Source organism: Macaca mulatta, chromosome 11 (genome assembly GCF_049350105.2).
Source record: "Macaca mulatta isolate MMU2019108-1 chromosome 11, T2T-MMU8v2.0, whole genome shotgun sequence".
In the NCBI taxonomy this organism is placed as follows: Eukaryota; Metazoa; Chordata; class Mammalia; order Primates; family Cercopithecidae; genus Macaca; species Macaca mulatta.
This window is the reverse complement of record NC_133416.1, coordinates 118,506,175-118,525,148: the sequence shown is the minus strand read 5'-3', so window position 1 is coordinate 118,525,148 and position 18,974 is coordinate 118,506,175. Positions and strand designations below refer to the sequence as shown.

General features: G+C 50.0%; 1 protein-coding gene across 13 annotated transcripts in view; it reads right to left on the bottom strand.

The window, feature by feature from the left end:
* CUX2 (cut like homeobox 2) overlaps nucleotides 1-18,974 on the bottom strand; it is a 322,157-nt gene that overhangs the window by 17,254 nt on the left and 285,929 nt on the right. For 12 of the 13 annotated variants that reach the window (XM_028829880.2, XM_077955002.1, XM_077954995.1 and 9 more), the window contains exons 17-18: nucleotides 13,240-14,003; nucleotides 11,474-11,633 (exon numbers count right to left, since the gene is read on the bottom strand). In XM_028829880.2, coding sequence (XP_028685713.2) covers nucleotides 11,474-11,633; nucleotides 13,240-14,003 — 924 coding nt within the window. Of the gene's footprint in view, nucleotides 1-11,467; nucleotides 11,634-13,239; nucleotides 14,004-18,974 lie in introns of all 13 variants that reach the window. The other variant, XM_077954996.1, reaches the window with a different exon arrangement.

The following is an 18,974-nucleotide window of genomic DNA, read 5'->3' as shown; positions in this document are numbered from 1 at the left end:
GGAGTGCAGTGGCGTGATCTCGGCTCACTGCAACCTCTACCTCCCGGGTTCAAGTGATTCTCCTGCCTCAGCCTCCCAAGTAGCTGGGACTACAGGCATGTGCCACTACGCCCTGCTAATTTTTTGTATTTTTAGTACAGTCAGGGTTTCACCATGTTAGCCAAGATGGTCTGGATCTCCTGACCTCACGATCCACCTGCCTCGGCCTCCCAAAGTGCTGGGATTATAGGCATGAGCCACTGCGCCTGGTTGATGCTTAGTAATTACAAAGGGAAAAGTAGCCACTTCACAGCAGAGAGACCTGGTTGGACTCTCTCTCTGTCACCCAGGCTGGAGTGCAGTGGTGCGATCTCAGCTCACTGCAACCTCTGCTTCCTGGGTTCAAGTGATTCTCCTGCCTCAGCCTCCTGAGGTGCTGGTGGGCACCATCTTAACCAATGATCCAAGTTACTATCATCAATCACAGGATGAGTTGGCAACGTGGGCCTCCTGAGAGGATGGCCTGAAAAGGACACGGCATCACTTCTGTGATATTCCCAGCCCCAAGTACACAGCTCGAATCTGATTTCGAGGGAACATCAGGCAACCAAACTCAGACTGTCCAGGAAGTAACAGCCTCTACTCTTCAGAAAGGGCAACACTAGAAAACAAAGAAAGGCAGAACTGTCCAAATCAAAACATGAAAACTAAACACAAGTGATCTCGAATCTCATCCTGGACAGGGAAAAGAAATTTACATATTTTATTTAATTAATTCATTTTGAGACAGGGTCTTGCTGTGTTGCCCTGGATGGAATGCAGTGGCTCGATGATAACTCACTGCAACCTCGACTTCCTGGGCTCAAGTGATCCTCCCCGCTTAGCCTCCCGAGTAGCTGGAACCACAAGTGTGCATCACCATGCCCGGCTAATTTTTCTTTCTTTTTTTTTTTTTTTTGTATTTTTTAGTAGAGATGGGGTTTCACCGTGTTAGTCAGGATGGTCTCGATCTCCTGACCTCGTGATTCGCCCGTCTCGGCCTCCCAAAGTGCTGGGATTACAGGCTTGAGCCACCGCGCCCGGCCTAATTTTTCTTTTTTTGAGACAAGAGTCTCACTCTGTCACCCAGGCTGGAGTGCAGTGGAGTGTTCTCGGCTCACTGCAACCTCCACCTCCCGGGTTCAAGAGATTCTTGTGCCTCAGCCTCCCCAGTTGCTGGAATTATAGGCGCACGCCACCACACTCGGCTAATTTTTGTATTTTTAGTAGAGATGGGGTTCCACCATGTTGGCCAGGCTGGTCTCAAACTCCTGACCTCAGTGATCTACCTGCCTCGGCCTCCCAAAGTGCTGGGATTGCAGGCATGAGCCACAGCGCCTGGCCAAGATTTATATGTTGTATCTAAAAATTTATGTAACATATAAAGGATATTACTGGGACAACTGAAGAAACCTGAATATAGATGGTAGGATACATGCCAGTATTTTACCACTGTAAAATTTCTTGTTTTTGGAAAGCACTTGCTGAAGTATTTAGGGCTAAAGGGACAAGATGTCAACGAATTCCTCAAATGGCAGAGAAAGAGCATGATTGTGGCAAAATTAATAACTGTTCAAACGGGGTACAGTACAGGAAGTTTGCTGTTCTTCTGTTTCAATTCTTCTGTAAATTAGAAGTTACCTCAAAACGAAAAGTTAAATAAACGGCAACAACTAAAGAAGTCAGCAATGATCTACAAGATCAACCACAGGAGACTGGCTGAATAACATACGGGAAATCCCTGCAGTGGGCTCTTCCGAGGCAATGAAAGAAAATGTAATGAAAAGATGTCCATAGTGCAATGTCACATTTAAAAAGCTAGACTGGGGATGGGTGCAGTGGTTCATGCCCGTAATCCCAGCACTTTGGGAGGCCAAAGTGGGTGGATCACCTAAGGTCAGGAGTTGGAGACCAGCCTGGCTAAATGGTGAAACCCCATCTCTACTAAAAAATACAAAAATTAGCTGGGCATGGTGGCGCATGCCTGTAATCCCAGCTACTCGGGAGGCTGAGGCAGGAGAATCACTTGAACCTGGCAGATAGAGCCTGCAGTAAGCTGAGATCACACCACTGCACTCCAGCCCGGACAACAGAGCAAGACTCTGTTTCAAAAAAAAAAAAAAAAAAGCAGACAGATTTTTAAACTACATTTTTCATTTTTTTTCTTTTCTTCTTTTTTTTTTGAGATGGAGTCTCACTCACTCTGTCAACCCAGGCTGGAGTGTAGTGGCATGATCTTGGCTCACTGCAACCTAGCCTCCTGAGTTCAAGTGATTCTCCTGCCTCAGACTCCCCCATAGCTGGGATTATAAGCGTGTGCCACCACGCCTGGCTAACTTTCGTATTTTTAGTAGAGATGGGGTTTTGCCATATTGGCCAGGCTGGTCTTGAATTCCTGACCTCAAGTGATCCACCCACCTCAGCCCCCCAAAGTACTGGGATTACAGGCTTGAACTACCATGCCTGGCCCATTTTTCATTTTTCAAAAGACATTTTGTGTGAATATATATTGGAAAAACGATGTGAAAGATATCTGGGGCTTGTGATCTTGGGTGGATGAATTTGCCAAGCCTCCGTCCTTGCATCTGTTAAATGGGGCCATAAGACACGTAGCATTACACACACACTGACCCTACTTGGGGCCATCGAGGGCCTCCATGAGATCACATGAGGCAAGGGCCCACCTCCACCTCCTCCACCACCTCTACCTCCTGGAGCATTAGAGGCACCCATGGGAGTCCCAGTGTGGGCTGAGCCTCCTGAGAAACCAGGACACGTGGGGGCGTCCCCAGGGAGGCAGCCCTAACGGGTTGGCAAGCATGGTGTGTGGTCTAGGAATCCCAGCGCTGGCCACACCTAATCCCAATAGAAAAAGATGCCTCTTCCTTGAGGCATTCGACTGCCCCCTGCTGGAAAGTTGTTAAAATAACCATTACAATGTATGACAGCTAAAAGAAAAGGGAGCAATAGCTTTACTTTCAGAAAAGACATCCGGAGCCCAGGAAGGGTTCCTTCCTTCTCTGTCATGGGTGAGTCGGTCACATGGATCAGACCACTCCTATGCTCCAGAATCATCAATGGCTCCCCATTGCCCCTTGCACAAGAAATGTCTATCACCTTGTCTTGCTGATTAAGGCTCTGAACTCCCTTGTCGCTGCCTACCCCGCCAACTGGAGCTACAGCATCCCCCTCACTCCCCTTCACAAACATCTAGGCTCCTCTCTAAGCCCCTATGTCTTTGCTCAGGCTGGTCTTGCCATCCTGAGGACTTTTCTTCTAATCCTGAATGCCTAAGCATTCCTCAAGACTCAGTCCTAAATGTCCCTTCCCTGAGGTCTATTAGACCTTTGGGGTCTAATAGCACCTTGAGTATATATTGTCACAGTTTGCTATAATTTCTTGCTTGGGCCAGATCTCTTCCTTACTGATGACAATGATGATGACGCTAATAAATTCCCTTTATTGAGCACTTACTACATGCCCAGTGTAGTATCATGTGCTTTATGCCTATGATCTCTTTTTAATTTTTTTTTTTTTAAATAGAGACAGGGTTTCACTATGTGGCCCAGGCTGGTCTCAAACTCCTGGACTCAAGTGATCCTCCTGCCTCGGCATCCCAAAGTGTTGGGATTACAGGTGTGGGTCACTGCGGCTGGCCAATGCTCATGATCTCAAGTGACCCTCGTGACACCTCTAAAAGGTAAGTACGATGTCATCCCATTTTATGGATGAGGAAACTGAGGTTCAGAGATGTTAGGCAACGTGTCCAAGATCACACAGCAATAAATGGCAAAGCCAGGACTTGAGCTGGGGTTGGGTTATGCCCCACACTGTCCTCTCATCTACCAACTGTGAGCCCCTTGAAGGCAAGGACTACAAGTTAGTCACAGATGAGTCCCCAGAGCCTGGGGGTAGGGCAGGGGCTCTGAGCAGATGCCTATGGAGTATTTTCAGCCAGGATCCCTGAGTACTCCTGAAAAGGGCAAGGTGAAGCTCCAGAGTTCCAAGTAGCAGCATCACAGCCCTTTGTGACCGTGGGCTCTCAAGAAGTCTACTGTGCCCCCTGCCCCAAGTGAGCTGATCCTGGCCATCCAGGTGACATCCGTGTGATGCTGAGGCTGATGTGGGCATGTCCCAGGCTCACTGTTGCCAGCACTGATGCCATGCTGGTGTGGGAGGGCCAGCCTGGGAAAGTGAGAGTCTGTCCCAGGTATCTGCCCACTGTTGGCAGCAGGAGAGGGGCCGGGGCCAGCTGGAAAACTGACGGTCTTTGGGCCGGGCACAGTGGCTCACGCCTGTAATCCCTGCCCTTTGGGAGGCCAATGCGGGTGGATCACCTGAGGTCAGGAGTTTGAGACCAGCCTGGCCAACATGGTGAAACCCCATCTCTAATAAAAATACAAAAAATTAGCCGGGTGTGTTGGCACACACCTGTAGCCCCAGCTACTCTGGAGGCTGAGGCAGGAGAATTGGTTGAACCTGTGAGGCAGAGGTTGCAGTGAGCTGAGATTGCGCCACTGCACTCCAGCCTAGGTGAAAGAGCGAGACTCCACCTCAAAAACAAACAAACAAAAAAACCACAAAAAACTGAGGGTCTTTGAAGGCGTCTGCCTCTTGGAAAACTGTCTGCACCCATGTCCCAACCTAGAGGGTCAAGAAGTGAAGCGAACAGGATGACATGGAGATAAACTCAGATGACTGGCAGGAAAGAACACAGCCACCCCCGAATCCCACTCCCCCAGGCAGAAACCCACCTTTCTGACTCCTCGCACTTTGAGAAAGCGATGGAAAGGTTCAGAAATTATCTCTATCAGGAGGAGTGTGCTAAGTACAGGGCTGCGGGGTCACATGTGAACAACTGGGTTGTCTGGAGAGGGAGGTGATGACAGGGAGAGGGGGTCTTCCTGCCTTGGTGGGCTTGAGGGTGGGGCGCTAGACCTGGCTGTGGGCAGCTGGGGACAGAGGAGAGAGCAGAGTGATCAACCCGTCCCACTCTGCCTGGGACTTTCCTTATTTTACTACAGAAAGTTCCAGATCCTGGGAAATCTATCTCTCCTGGAGAGATAGAGACGGTGCAAGAGAGATGGAAAGAGAGCCCTGGAGGGACAAGGAGGGTCAGGGAGTGAGAGACAGAGCAAACAGAGGGGGAGAGAGAGAGAGAGAGAGAGGTGGGCGGGGGGAGGGGAGACAGAGAGAGAGAGAGAGAGAGAGAGAGAGAGAGAGGTGAATAAAAAAAATGCAGAGTGAGAAAAACAGAAAGAAGACATTGGAGGTGAACGGGCGCGGTGGCTCAGGCCTGTAATCCCAGCACCCTGGGAGGCCAAGGTGGGTGGATCTCCTGCAGTCAGGAGTCCAAGACCAGCCTGGCCAACGTGGCAAAACCTGCCTCTTCTAAAAATGCAAAAAAATTAGTTGGGTGCCTGTAATCCCAGCTACTTGGGAGACTGAGGCAGGAGAATTGCTTGAACCCGGGAGCCGGAGGTTACAGTGATCACACCATTGCACTCCAGCCTGGGCGACAGAGTGAGACTCTGTCTCAAAAATAAATAAATAAATAAATAAATAAATAAATAAATAAATAAATAAATTGGAGGAGAGAGACAGAGACCAGCAGAGAGACAGAGGGAAGAGAGGGACTGTGTATGGGGACAGGACAGGGCTTCCTTGACTGTTTGAGAGTTCTGAGAAGCCTCAGATGGAAGGGTCTGGAATACTGATGCTGCCACGGTGGGTAGTGCTGATTACACCTGGGACTGCGCCTGGCAGTGGGCATGGGGATAAGGGCATGCTTTATAACCCTCCCATGGCATCTGGCTCAACCTCAGTAACGGGTATGGTCAGGGCTCCAGCGCTGGTCCCTGCCCGCCTCAGCAGCCAGGGCGTACACATGAGGGGCTGGGACAGGTCCTGACACCCAGCCCCACAGCCAGACTCTGTGGGACTTTGTGGGCAATGGATACACCCTTTTGCTTCCAGGCCCAGTGGGTTATGAACAAGCAGAGGCTGTGAGGGTGGATCTGCCATCACCACCCTCTCCCTAGGGCCAGCAGTTACAGTAGCCACTTCTAGGCCTGACTCCCTGATTATTATTATTATTGCTTTTGAGACAGGGTCTCGCTCTGTTGTCCAGACTGGAATGCACTCACTCCAGTTCACTGCAGCCTTGACCTCCTAGGCTCAAGCAATCCTCATACCTCAGCCTCCTGAGTAGCTGGGACTACAGGTACCCGCCACCACGCCCGGCTAATTTTTGTATTTTTGTAATTTTGTATTTTGTAGAGAAGAGGTTTTGCCATGTTGGTCAGGCTGGTCTTGAACTGACCTCAAATGATCTGCCTGCCTTAGCCTCCCAAAGTCCTGGGAACACAGGCGCGAGGCACTGCGCCTAGCCTTGGCTTCCTATTCTGGGAGAGCAGGGGACCCCCCCACCGCCACCTCTACTCACATCCCTTCCCAGGCTGTGCATGGTCCCACCTCCTAGCCGCTGCCCGTGCTGTTCCTTCCACAAGGAACACCATTCTCCATCTTCTCTGTTTACCTCTATCCTACCTGTAGTCAAATCCTTCCATGACAATAAAATTCAAAACCAAAACAATCAGACACTGGGGAAATGCAAATAAAAACTACAGTGAGATACCACTTACACACCCACCAGGATGGCTAGTGCCAACAAATGGGACATAACCCATGTTGGTAAGGACCTGGAGAAATAGAAACTCTTTGAACTTCCTCAGTAAGTTAAACACAGAGTTACCATATGATCTAGCCAACTGTACTAGATATATGACCAAAGAACTGAAAATGGAGGTTCATACACAAATATGTACACAAATTTTCCTAGCAGCATTATTTAAAATGCCAAAATGGGGTCTAGCCATACAATGGAATATCATTTAGCCACAAAAAAGGAAAGAAATTCTGTTGCATGCTACAGCTTGTATGAGCTTGAAAACATGTTAACTGAAAGAAGCCAGCTACAGAAGGTCAAGTAGTACAGGATTCCATCTACATGAAACATTCAGACGAGGCAAATCCAGACAGAAAGAAAGTGGAGTTCCAGGAGCTGGGGGGAAGGAGGATGGGCAATGACTGCTGGATGGGTATGGGGTTCCTTTTTGGGGTGGTGGGAATATTCTGGAATTAGATACAGGTGATGGTCACACACCTTGTACACTTCAAAAATGGTTTAAAAGGTACATTTTATGTTATGTGATTTGTTTGTTTGTTTGTTTGTTTGAGACAGAGTCTCACTCTGTCACCCAGGCTGGAGTGCAGTGGTGCCATCCCGGCTCACTGTAACCTCCACTTCCTGGGTTCAAGTGATCCTCTCGCCTTAGCCTCCCAAATAGCTGGGATTACAGGTGCCTGCCACCACGCCCGGCTAATTTTTGTATTTTTAGTAGAGACGGGGTTTCTCCATGTTGGCCAGGCTGGTCTCAAATTCCTGGGCTCAAATGATCCGCCCGCCTCGGCCTCCCAAAGTGCTGGGAATACAGGTGTGAGCCACGGTGCCCATCTGTTACGTGAATTTTACCACAATAAAAAAAGTTAGTTAAAACATAACACCACAGACCAGGCACAGTGGCTCACCACTCCAGCTTGGGTGACAGAGTTAGACTCTTTCTCAAAAAAACCAAAAACCAACCCCTCCCCCACCACAACACAATAAAACAAAAAATCAACCCCTCCCCCAACACAACACTATAAAACAAAAAATCAACCCCTCCCCCACCACAACACTGTAAAACAAAAAACACCCCCCACCACAATACTACACAACAAAAAACCAACCCCCTCCCCCACCACAACATTACAAAACAAAACCAACCCCTCCCCTACCACAACACTAGAAAACAAAAACCAACCCCTCCCCTACCACACTTTAAAACAAACCCCTCCCCCACCACAACACTATACAACAAAACCAACCCCTCCCCCACTACAACACAGCAAAACCAAACCAACCCCTCCCCCATAACACTATAAAACAAAAAACACCCTTCCCCCAACCACAACACTATAAAACAAAAACCAACCCCTCCCCTACCACACTATAAAACAAAACCAACCCCTCCCACCACAACATTATAAAACAAAACCGGCCGGGCGCGGTGGCTCAAGCCTGTAATCCCAGCACTTTGGGAGGCCGAGACGGGCGGATCACAAGGTCAGGAGATCGAGACCATCCTGGCTAACACGGTGAAACCCCGTCTCTACTAAAAAATACAAAAAACTAGCCGGGCGAGGTGGCGGGCGCCTGTAGTCCCAACTACTCGGGAGGCTGAGGCAGGAGAATGGCGTGAACCCGGGAGGCGGAGCTTGCAGTGAGCTGAGATCCGGCCACTGCACTCCAGCCTGGGCGGCAGAGCGAGACTCCTTCTCAAAAAAAATAAAAATAAAATAAAATAAATAAAACAAAACCAACCCCTCCCCCACCACAACACTATACAACAAAACCAACCCCTCTCCCACCACATTACAAAACAAAACCCCTCCCCCACCACATTATAAAACAAAACCAACCCCTCCCCCACCACAACACTATACAACAAAAAACCAACACCTCCACCACCACATTACAAAACCAAACCCCTCCCCCACCACACTAGAAAACAAAAACCAACCCCTACCCTACCACATTATAAAACAAAACCCCTCCCCCACCACAACACGATACAACAAAACCAACCCCTCCCCCACCACAACACTATGCAACAAAAAACCAACCCCCTCCCCACCACCACATTATAAAACAAAACCAACCCCTCCCCCACCACAACATTATAAAACAAAACCAACCCCTCCCCCACCACATTATAAAACAAAACCAACCCCTCCCCCACCACAACATTATACAACAAAAAACCAAACCCCTCCCCTACCACAACATTACAAAACAAAACAAACCCCTCCCCCACCACATTACAAAACAAAACAAACCCCTCCCCCACCACAACACTAGAAAACAAAAACCAACCCCTCCCCCACCACAACACTATACAACAAAACCAACCCCTCCCCCACCACACTATAAAACAAAAAACCAACCCCCTCCCCCACCACAACACTATACAACAAAAACCAACCCCTCCCCTACCACACTATAAAACAAAACCAACCCCTCCCACCACAACACTATACAACAAAACCAACCCCCCACGACACTATAAAATAAAAACCAACCCCTCCCCCACCACAACACTGTAAAACCAAAACCAACCCCTCCCCCTCTATAACACTATAAAACAAAACCAACCCCTCCCCCTCTATAACACTATAAAACAAAACCAACCCCTCCCCCTCTATAACACTATAAAACAAAACCAACCCCTCCCCCTCTATAACACTATAAAACAAAACCAACCCCTCCCCCTCTATAACACTATAAAACAAAACCAACCCCTCCCCCTCTATAACACTATAAAACAAAACCAACCCCTCCCCCTCTATAACACTATAAAACAAAACCAACCCCTCCCCTCTATAACACTATAAAACAAAACCAACCCCTCCCCCTCTATAACACTATAAAACAAAACCAACCCCTCCCCCTCTATAACACTATAAAACAAAACCAACCCCTCCCCCTCTATAACACTATAAAACAAAACCAACCCCTCCCCCTCTATAACACTATAAAACAAAACCAACCCCTCCCCTCTATAACACTATAAAACAAAACCAACCCCTCCCCCTCTATAACACTATAAAACAAAACCAACCCCTCCCCCTCTATAACACTATAAAACAAAACCAACCCCTCCCCTCTATAACACTATAAAACAAAACCAACCCCCCCCCCTCTATAACACTATAAAACAAAACCAACCCCTCCCCCTCTATAACACTATAAAACAAAACCAACCCCTCCCCCTCTATAACACTATAAAACAAAACCAACCCCTCCCCTCTATAACACTATAAAACAAAACCAACCCCTCCCCCTCTATAACACTATAAAACAAAACCAACCCCTCCCCTGCCAGCACATTATAAACAAAGACCAACCCCTCCCCCACAACGACACTATAAAACAAAAAAAGGATGGAAGTCTTTTGTGAGGTAGGCTCTTGGTAGGCGCATTTGGGGACCCTAGGGGGCAGGGAGCCTGATGGCCCACAGCCCGCGGTGCTCATCCTAGCTCTGTCACTCACTGGATGGTGGCCTTGGGCAAGTCACTGCACCACCGTGCCTCTGGATTTCCTTATCTGTGAAATGGGAATGATAAACAGTCCCTTTGGGGGAGACTGACATGAAGATTACAGGACAAAGCTCTTTGACCACTGGTTATTAGCATGACTGCTTTTTTTTTTTGAGATGGAGTCTCCCTCTGTTGCCCAGGCTGGAGTGCGGTGGTGCAATCTCAGCTCACTGCAAGCTCCGCCTCCTGGATTCACACCATTCTCCTGCCTCAGCTTCCCCAGTAGCTGGGACTACAGGCCCCACCACCAAGCCCGGATAATTTTTTTATTTTTAGTTTTTGTATTTTTAGTAGAGACGGGGTTTCACCGAGTTAGCCAGGATGGTCTCAATCTCCTGACCTTGTGATCCGCCTGCCTCAGCCTCCCAAAGTGCTGGGATTACAGGCATGAGGCACCGCACCTGGCCAGCATGGCTGCTTTTAATCCTTGTTACAGCCTTATGGAGAGGAGTTTTAAAATCAAACATTGTATTTATAAACTATTAAAAACATATAGAAATATACAGAAAACAATACATAAGTCCTCTCCTCCCTTCCACCCATCACTGTAATCGATACTGACACTTCACTCCCGTCACTTCCGATCTCTTTTCTTGTTTTAAAGAAATAGGAAAGGGCCAGGTGCGGTGGCTCACGCCTGTAATCCCAGCACTTTGGGAGGCTGAGGCAGGCGGATCACGTGAGGTCAGGAGTTCGAGACCAGCCTGACCAACATGGAGAAACCCCGTTTCTACTAACAATACAAAATTAGCGGGGCATGGTGGCGCATGCCTGTAATCCCAGCTACTCAGGAGGCTGAGGCAGGAGAATCACTTGAACCCAGGAGGCAGAGGTTGCAGTGAGCTGAGATCATGTCATTGCACTCCATCCTGGGCAACAAAGCAAGACTCTGTTTCAAAAAACAAAAAAAGAATAGGAAAGGAGCAGAGCAGACAAAGTCACCACTCCTGCCTCTTCCTGGCCTCCTCCCTGCCCAGTGCAACCTCCCTCCCCAGCTGGGGGGCTGCCTCGTTATACATTTCATTTTTTTTTTTTTTTGAGACGGAGTCTCACACTGTTGCCTGGGCTGGAGTGCAATGGCAAGGATCTCGGCTCATTACAACCTCCACCTCCAGGGTCATGAGATTCTCCTGCTTCAGTCTCCTAAGCAGCTGGGATTTCAGGCACGCGCCACCATCCCCAGCTAATTTATGGTATTTTTAGTAGAGACGGGGTTTCACCAGCACCCCCTGAGATGCTCCTGCCCACACTCACCCTGGGAGGCACCAGGCTGCTGGCCCACCGCCTGGCCGAGCTGGTCGGAGAGCCACAGCTGCATGCGGATGAAGGGCTCCCGCCCCTTCTGCGTCAGCTTGCTCCATGGCTTCGGCCGGGACAGCATGTCGCTCACACTGCCCTGTGACAGGCCCAGCACCTGCGAGGGGTGGGGCAGGGGGGTAGGTCAGCAGGCCCCTGGGACATGGGCCTGGCCCTCCCTTCCCTCCCCCACTTTTTTTTTTTTTTTTTGAAACAGAGTCTCGCAAGATCTCAGCTCACTGCAAACTTCGCCTCCCAGGTTCAAGTGATTCTCCTGCCTCCGCCTCCTAAGTAGCTGGGACTTATACCAGGCTGGTGCATGCCTGGCCAATTTTTGTATTTTTAGTAGAGATGGGGTTTTGCCATGTTGGCCAGGCTGGTTTCGAACTGCTGACCTCAAGGGACCCACCCAACTCCACCTCCCACAGTGTTGGGATTATAGGCGTGAGCCACCACGCCCAGCCTCCCCTCCCTTCCCCTCTGTCAGAGTCCAGGCAGCCTTCATTTGTTCCTCATAGGTGCCTGCCATGTGCCTCTGCTGTGCCCTTCCCCTCCGGTACCCTCCCTGATGTCCCTATATGTAAAAATCCTTCAGTACCCCCTCCTCCAGGAAGCCTTCCCTGACCTCCCACTTAAGTCATTTCTCCCTCCTCCGAGCTTGCCTGGCCCTTTGCCTATTCCCTATTTAAGAGGTGACACTTAAAACTGGCATTGCAGGGGCACCAACCAATCAGGACGCACTGAGGTCCCCTGGCTGGGGTGAGCCTTACTTAACCCTTTATTTTTAAAATTTTATTTATTTTTGCGGGGGGGATGAGGTCTTGCTCTGTTGCCCAGGCTGGAGTGCACTGGTGTGATCATGGCTCACTGTAGGCTCGACCACCTGGGTTCAAGCAATTCTCCCACTTCAGCCTCCTGAACAGCTGTGCACCACCACACTCGGCTAATTTTTTTTAAAATTTATTTTGTAGAGATGGGGGTCTTGCTACATTGCTCAGGCTGGTCCCGAACGCCCCCCCCCCTTTTTTTTTTTTTTTTGAGATGGAGCATCATTCTGTCACCCAGGCTGGAGTGCAGTAGCGAGATCTTGGCTCGCTGCAACCCCTGCCTCCTGGATTCAAGTGATGCTCCTGCCTCAGCCTCCCAAGTAGCCAGGACTATACAGGCGCAAGCCACCACGCCCAGCTAATGTTTGTATTTTTAGTAGCGACGGGGTTTCTCCATGTTGGCCAGGATGGTCTTGATCTCTTGATCTGCCCACCTCAGCCTCCCAAAGTGCTGGGATTACAGGTGTGAGCCACCGCCCCCGGCTTAATTTTTGCATTTTTTAGTAGAGACGGGGTTTCACCACGTTGGCCAGGCTGGTCTCAAACTTCTGGGCTCAAGAGATCTTCCCACCTCCATCTCCCAAAGTGCGACTCTCAGAGTGCGACTTGGTGAGCCACCAAATCCTGCCACATAACCCTTTAGTGGCTGGACCTCAGGCGATCTGGAGGGGCCTGGAGGAAGGGAGTTAAGTGGCTGTTTACTAGCCAGGATGGAAGCATTACCCGGTTTTAACAACCATGGAGCAGAACGGTGACCCTCCTTCCTGCGGGGCCCAGGGACAGGACTCAGAAATGGAGGGCCTGGGGCCCTGGGGTCCCGTCGGCCTGCTTGGGTGGGCATCCTGCTTCTCAGACATCTCCCAGAGCCCAGACGCTGTGCGCCCGCCCTGCACTCACCTTCTCCCCGAAGATCCTCTGGCAGATGCCGTTCTTGGCCAGCTTCTCCTTGACCTGGCGGGTGAGCTCCAGCGTGTCCACCTCACGGTACATGTACAGCTCGTACTGCTCGGGAGTCAGCGGCGGCACGGTGGGCTTCAGGGTGCGCGGCACGTAGGCCGGGTAGTAGGGCAGCCGCGCGCCCGCCTCGGCTGTCGCACCCTCAGCCTTGAGCTCGCCCGCCCTGGGGGGCTCGTCCTCCGCCCCTGCCACAGCCTCGTCCTCGGGGGGTACCGGGGCCTCATCCCCGCGGGGCCAGGCGCGGCCATTGGGCTGGCCAGAATAGCCGGAGGAGGAGGAGGAGGACAGTGAGGGCGACACGGAGGCGTAGGGGCGGCTGAGCAGGCCGCGGTCGGAGGCCCAGTGGTGGTCGAAGTAGCCGGCGTCGCCAATCTCGGACTTGACCTTGCGGATGATGCTCTGCACGAAGGCGGCGGGGGACAGGACCGGGAGTGGCGCCTGCACGGGGCCCCCACCGCCTTCCTCCTGCTTCACCAAGGCCGGAGCCCCGTTCTGGCTCGCGGTGGCCAATGACGGCCGCTCCGGAGGCGAGGGGGGCACCGAGCGGCCCCTGGGTGCCGCCTCCATTTCCAGCAAGGCCTGTTGCTGCGCCTGCATCTCACGGCGTGCCTGCTCCAGGATGCTCTTGATGGCGTCCTCCGAGGTGCTGGCAGGGCCCGCGCCATTGGCAATGCTCAGTGGGGCCGCCGAGGTCTTGGGCTCGCCTGCAGGGAGGGGACAGGACGGCCCGAGGCCCAGGGTCAGGGCACGGCGTGCAGGGGATGTTCATAGCATCCCTGTTGATGCCAGCAGGGTGTCCAGGCAACCTCTGTGTCCAGCAACTGGGGATTGGCTAAGTAAATCATGATCCCTCCCTGTGGCAGAATATTAGGCAGCCACCAAAAATTCGGTTGGCAGTGAGGTTTTGGCATATGCAGAGAACATACTCATGGGGATAATGCAATGTAAGAACACACCTGACTTCTGTTTTGTTTTGAGATGAAGTCTCACTCTGTCACCCAGGATGAGGATGGAGTGCAATGGCACGATCTCAGCTCACTGCAACCTCTGCCTCCCTGGTTCCAGCAATTCTCCTACCTCAGCCTCCCCAGTAGCTGGGATTACAGGCGCGCACCACCACGCCCAGCCATTTAGCTTTAGTAGGGACGAGGTTTTGCCATGTTGGTCAGGCTGGTCTCGAACTCCTGAGCTCAAGTGATCTACCCCTCAGCCTCCCAAAGTGCTGGGATTACAGGCATGAGCTACCGTGCCCAGCCTGACCTGACTTTTACATAGGCCACGATCCAACCATGCAAATGTTTAAAGACAAAGAAAACACGAAGGCACAGAAAAGGGGCTTGTTCACTTGTTCTGTTTTTTAAAAAATTCTTTAAAAATATTTCCTTCCTTCCCCGTTTCCCTTCCCTTCCTTCCTTCCTTTCATAGAGATGGGGTCTTGCCATGTTGCCCAGGCTGGTTTCAAACTCCTAGCTTCAAGTGATTCTCCTGCCTGGGCCTCCCAAAGTGCTGGGACTGCAGACATGTGCCACCATGCTCAGCTAATTTTTGTATTTTTTGTAGAGACGGGGGTTTGCTATATTGCCCAGGCTGGTCTCAAACTCCTGGACTCAAGCGATCTGCCCTCCTCAGCCTCCCAAAGTGCAGGGATTACAGGCGTGAGCCACTGTGCCCGGCCCTTCACTTGTTCCAATAGCAACGAATCCAAATGCCCATGCAGAGAATGGATCAAAAATAGTAGGATGGGCCAGGCACAGTGGCTCACACTGGTAATCCCAGCACTTTGGGAGGCTGAGGCAGTCAAATTGTCCGAGTTTAGGAGTTCGAGACCAGCCTGGGCAACATGGCAAAACGCAGTCTCTGCAAAAAATACAAAAATTAGCTGGGCGTGGTGGCTCACACCTGTACCTCAGGGTCTGAGATGGGAGGATTGCTTGAGCCTGGGAAGTTGAGGCTGCAGTGAACCAAGATTGCATCACTGCACTCTGACCCAGGTGATAGAGTGAGACATCCATCTCTAGAAAAAAAAAAATAGTGGGATGATCACACAATGGAACACTGTACAGCAGTGAAAAAGTCCTCATGCAAAATCACACATGAATCTTTTTTTTTTTTTTAAAGAGATGCAGTCGTCGGGCGCGGTGGCTCATGCCTGTAATCCCAGCACTTTGGGAGGCCGAGGCAGGCAGATAACGAGGTCAGGAGATCCTGGCGAACACGGTGAAACCCCATCTCTACTAAAAATACAAAAAAATTAGCCGGGCGTGGTGGCGGGCGCCTCTAGTCCCAGCTTCTCGGGAGGCTGAGGCAGGAAAATGGCATGAACCCGGGAGGCGATGGAGCTTGCAGTGAGTGGACATCGCGCCACTGCACTCCAGCCTGGGAGACAGCGAGACTCCGTCTCAAAAAAAGAGAAAAAAAAAAAAAAAAAAAAAGATGCGGTCTTGCTGTGTTGCCCAGGCTGGAGTGCAGTGGCTCAATCTCAGGTGCGATCATAGCTCTCTGTGGTCTCAAACTCTTGGGTTTAAGTGGTTCTCCTCCCTCAGCCTCCCGAGGAGCTAGGACTACAGGTGTGAGCTACTGTGCCCTTTGTGTAAGACCTAGTAACATAATATTGAGTGAAAAAAGCAGGTCCAGGCTGGGAGCAGTGGCTTATGCTTATAATCCCAGCACTTTCGGAGGTGGAGGCAGGAGGATTACTGGAGCCCAGGAGCTCAAGACCAGCCTAGGCAACAAAATGAGACCCTGACTCTACAAAAAAAGTAAAAAAAAAAAAAAAAAAAAAAATAGCCAGGCATGGTGTTGTACGCCTGCGGTGCCAGCTGAGGCAGGAGGATCACTTGATCCTGGGAGGTCGAGGCGGCAGTGAGCCATGTTTGCACCACTGCACTCCAGCCTGGGCAACAGAGGGAGAGCCTGTCTCAAACAGCAACAACAAAAACAAATCCAATAAGATGGCATTTAGTATCACAATTTTTCTTTTTTTTTTGACTGAGTCTTGTTCTGTCGCCCAGGCTGGAGTGCAGTGGCGTGATCTCGGCTCACCTCAACTTCTGCCTCCTGGGTTCAAGCAGTTCTCTTGCCTCAGCCTCCCGAGTAGCTAGGATTACAGGCACTCAACACCAGGGCCGGCTAATTTTTTTTTTTTTGATTTTTAGTAGAGACGGGGTTTCACTGTGTTAGCCAGGCTGGTCTCAAACTCTTGAGCTCAAATGATCTGCCCGCCTTGGCCTCCTAAAGTGCTAGGATTATAGGTGTGAGCCACCACGCCTGCCCGGCATCATGTGTTTTCTATCAAGTTCCATAACAAACAACATAAACAATATATGATTTAGTGAAAAATATTTTCTACAAATGGCAAACACAAAGGAACAACAGGACAAAAATTTAGGATGAAAGACATCTCTGGCGAAGGAAGGCAGGGGTGGGATGGGGGAGGAAAATGCCAGATGTCAGTTATTGGGAATTTTCTAAATCTTGGGTTGGGCAATATGTTCCCAGAGGTTCATTCTGTCATTTACATGAATGAATGAATGAATGCATGAATATACACACACATATATATACATATATATGCACATGTGTACACACATACACACACACACACACCCGGGAGAAGGCCATGCAGGCAGCAGCCCTATGAGTGTGCCATGAACCAAGGATAATAGATGGATCTGTGCCCTGAGGAATGACAATTAACCAGTAAATGAAAAGGTGCTTCCCTCTGCCTTCAGAGTAGCGTTCCCGACACTGGAGTCTCTCCAGCTCTGTAGAAAGCCAGATCAATGTAACCCCTTCTTCATTATCTTTGTGTAGTTTTCATCCTAGTGGGTCCTCTTAGACCCATTAAAAATAATTTTCATTGCTTTTCCAATTAAACAGTAATATAGCAATGGAACATTATTTTGTCATAAAAAGGAATGAAGCACCGACAGGGGCTACAACAGGAATGAGGCTTACAAACATGGGGCTGAGTGGAAGAGGCCAGACACGAGGTAGCACACATGATATGATTCCATTTACACAAAATGTGCAGAATAGGTCAATCCACAGAAACAGGATGCAGATCAGTGGTTGCCAGGGGCTGGGGGGACAGTGGAATGGAGAAGCACTGCTTAATGGGTATAGGGTTTCCTTCTGGGGTGATGAACATGTGTGAACTGGAGAGAGATGATGGTTGCATAACACTGTACTAAATACTACTGAACTGTACACTTTAAAATGGTTAATTTTGGCCGGGCACGGTGGTTCACGTCTATAATTCCAGCACATTGGGAGACTGAGGCAGGCAGATCACTTGAGGTCAGGAATTTGCGACCAGTCTGGCTAACGTGGTGAAACCCTGTCTCTACTAAAAATACAACAATTAGCTGGGCATGGTGGCACGCACCTGTAATCCCAGCTACTCGAGAGGCTGAGGCAGGAGAATTGCTTAAACCTGGGAGGTGGAGGGTGGAGGTTGCAGTGAGCCAAGATCACACCACTGCACTCCAGCCTGTGCGACAGAGCAAGAGACTCTGTCTCCAAAAAAAAAAAAAAAAAAAAAAAAAAAAAAAGGCTTAATTTTATGTTACGAGAATTTTACCTCGATTAAAAAAACCTCATATTTGCCTACTACGGGAGCACAGAAGAGCATGCAAAAAAAAGGACAAAAAGTCAAGATGAAAATGAAAGTCCCCCTTACTGTCTCCTAGGGGCAACCACATGAAATATTTTCAAGTATTCCCTTCCAGTCTGTTTTCTTTCTTTTTTTTTTTTTTAGACGGAGTCTTGCTGTCTCCCAGGCTGGAGTGCAGTCATGCGATCTCCACTCACTGCAAGCTCCGTCGCCTCCCGGGTTCACGCCATTCTCCTGTCTCAGCCTCCCAAGAAGCCACCATGCCCAGCTAATTTCTTTGTATTTTTAGTAGAGACGGGGTTTCACCATGTTAGCCAGGATGGTCTCGATCTCCTGACCTCGTGATCCGCCTGCCTCGGCCTCCCAAAGTGCTGGGATTACAGGCGTGAGCCACCGTGCCCGGCCCAGTCTGTTTTCTAGACTACATGCATCGCATGATCGTACTCGATATGTGGAAGTGTAGTCTGGCTTGTCCCCATTTAGTATCAACATGAGTGTTTTTTTTTCTTTCTTTCTTTTTTGGAGACAGGGTCTTGGTATGTTGTCCAGGCTGGTCTCAAATTCCTGGGCTCAAGTGATCTTCCTGCCTCAGCCTCTCAAGCGGTTGAGACTACATGCCTGTGCCACTATGCCTGGCTAAAATTTTTTTTTTTTTTCTTTTCTGAGACTTAGTCTTGCTCTGTCACCCAGGCTGGAGTGCAATGGCACGATCTCGGCTCACTGCAACCTCTGCTTCCCAGGTTCAAGTGATTCTCCTGCCTCAGCCTCCTGAGTAGCTGGGATTACAGGTTCCTACCACCATGCCCGGCTGATTTTTGTATTTTTAGTAGAGACAGGGTTTTACCATGTGGGCCAGGCTGGTCTCCAACTCCTGACCTCAAATGATCCATCTGTCTTGGCCTTCCAAAGTGTTGGGATTACAGGCGTGAGCCACCGTGCCTGGCCCCATTTTTTCTTATCATTAAAAGTTCTACCTTTAAGGGCTGCACATGCCACTGAAGGGATATTATCTGCTTTACTTACCAGATCCCCCACTGCTGGACACTTAGGTTGTTTTGTT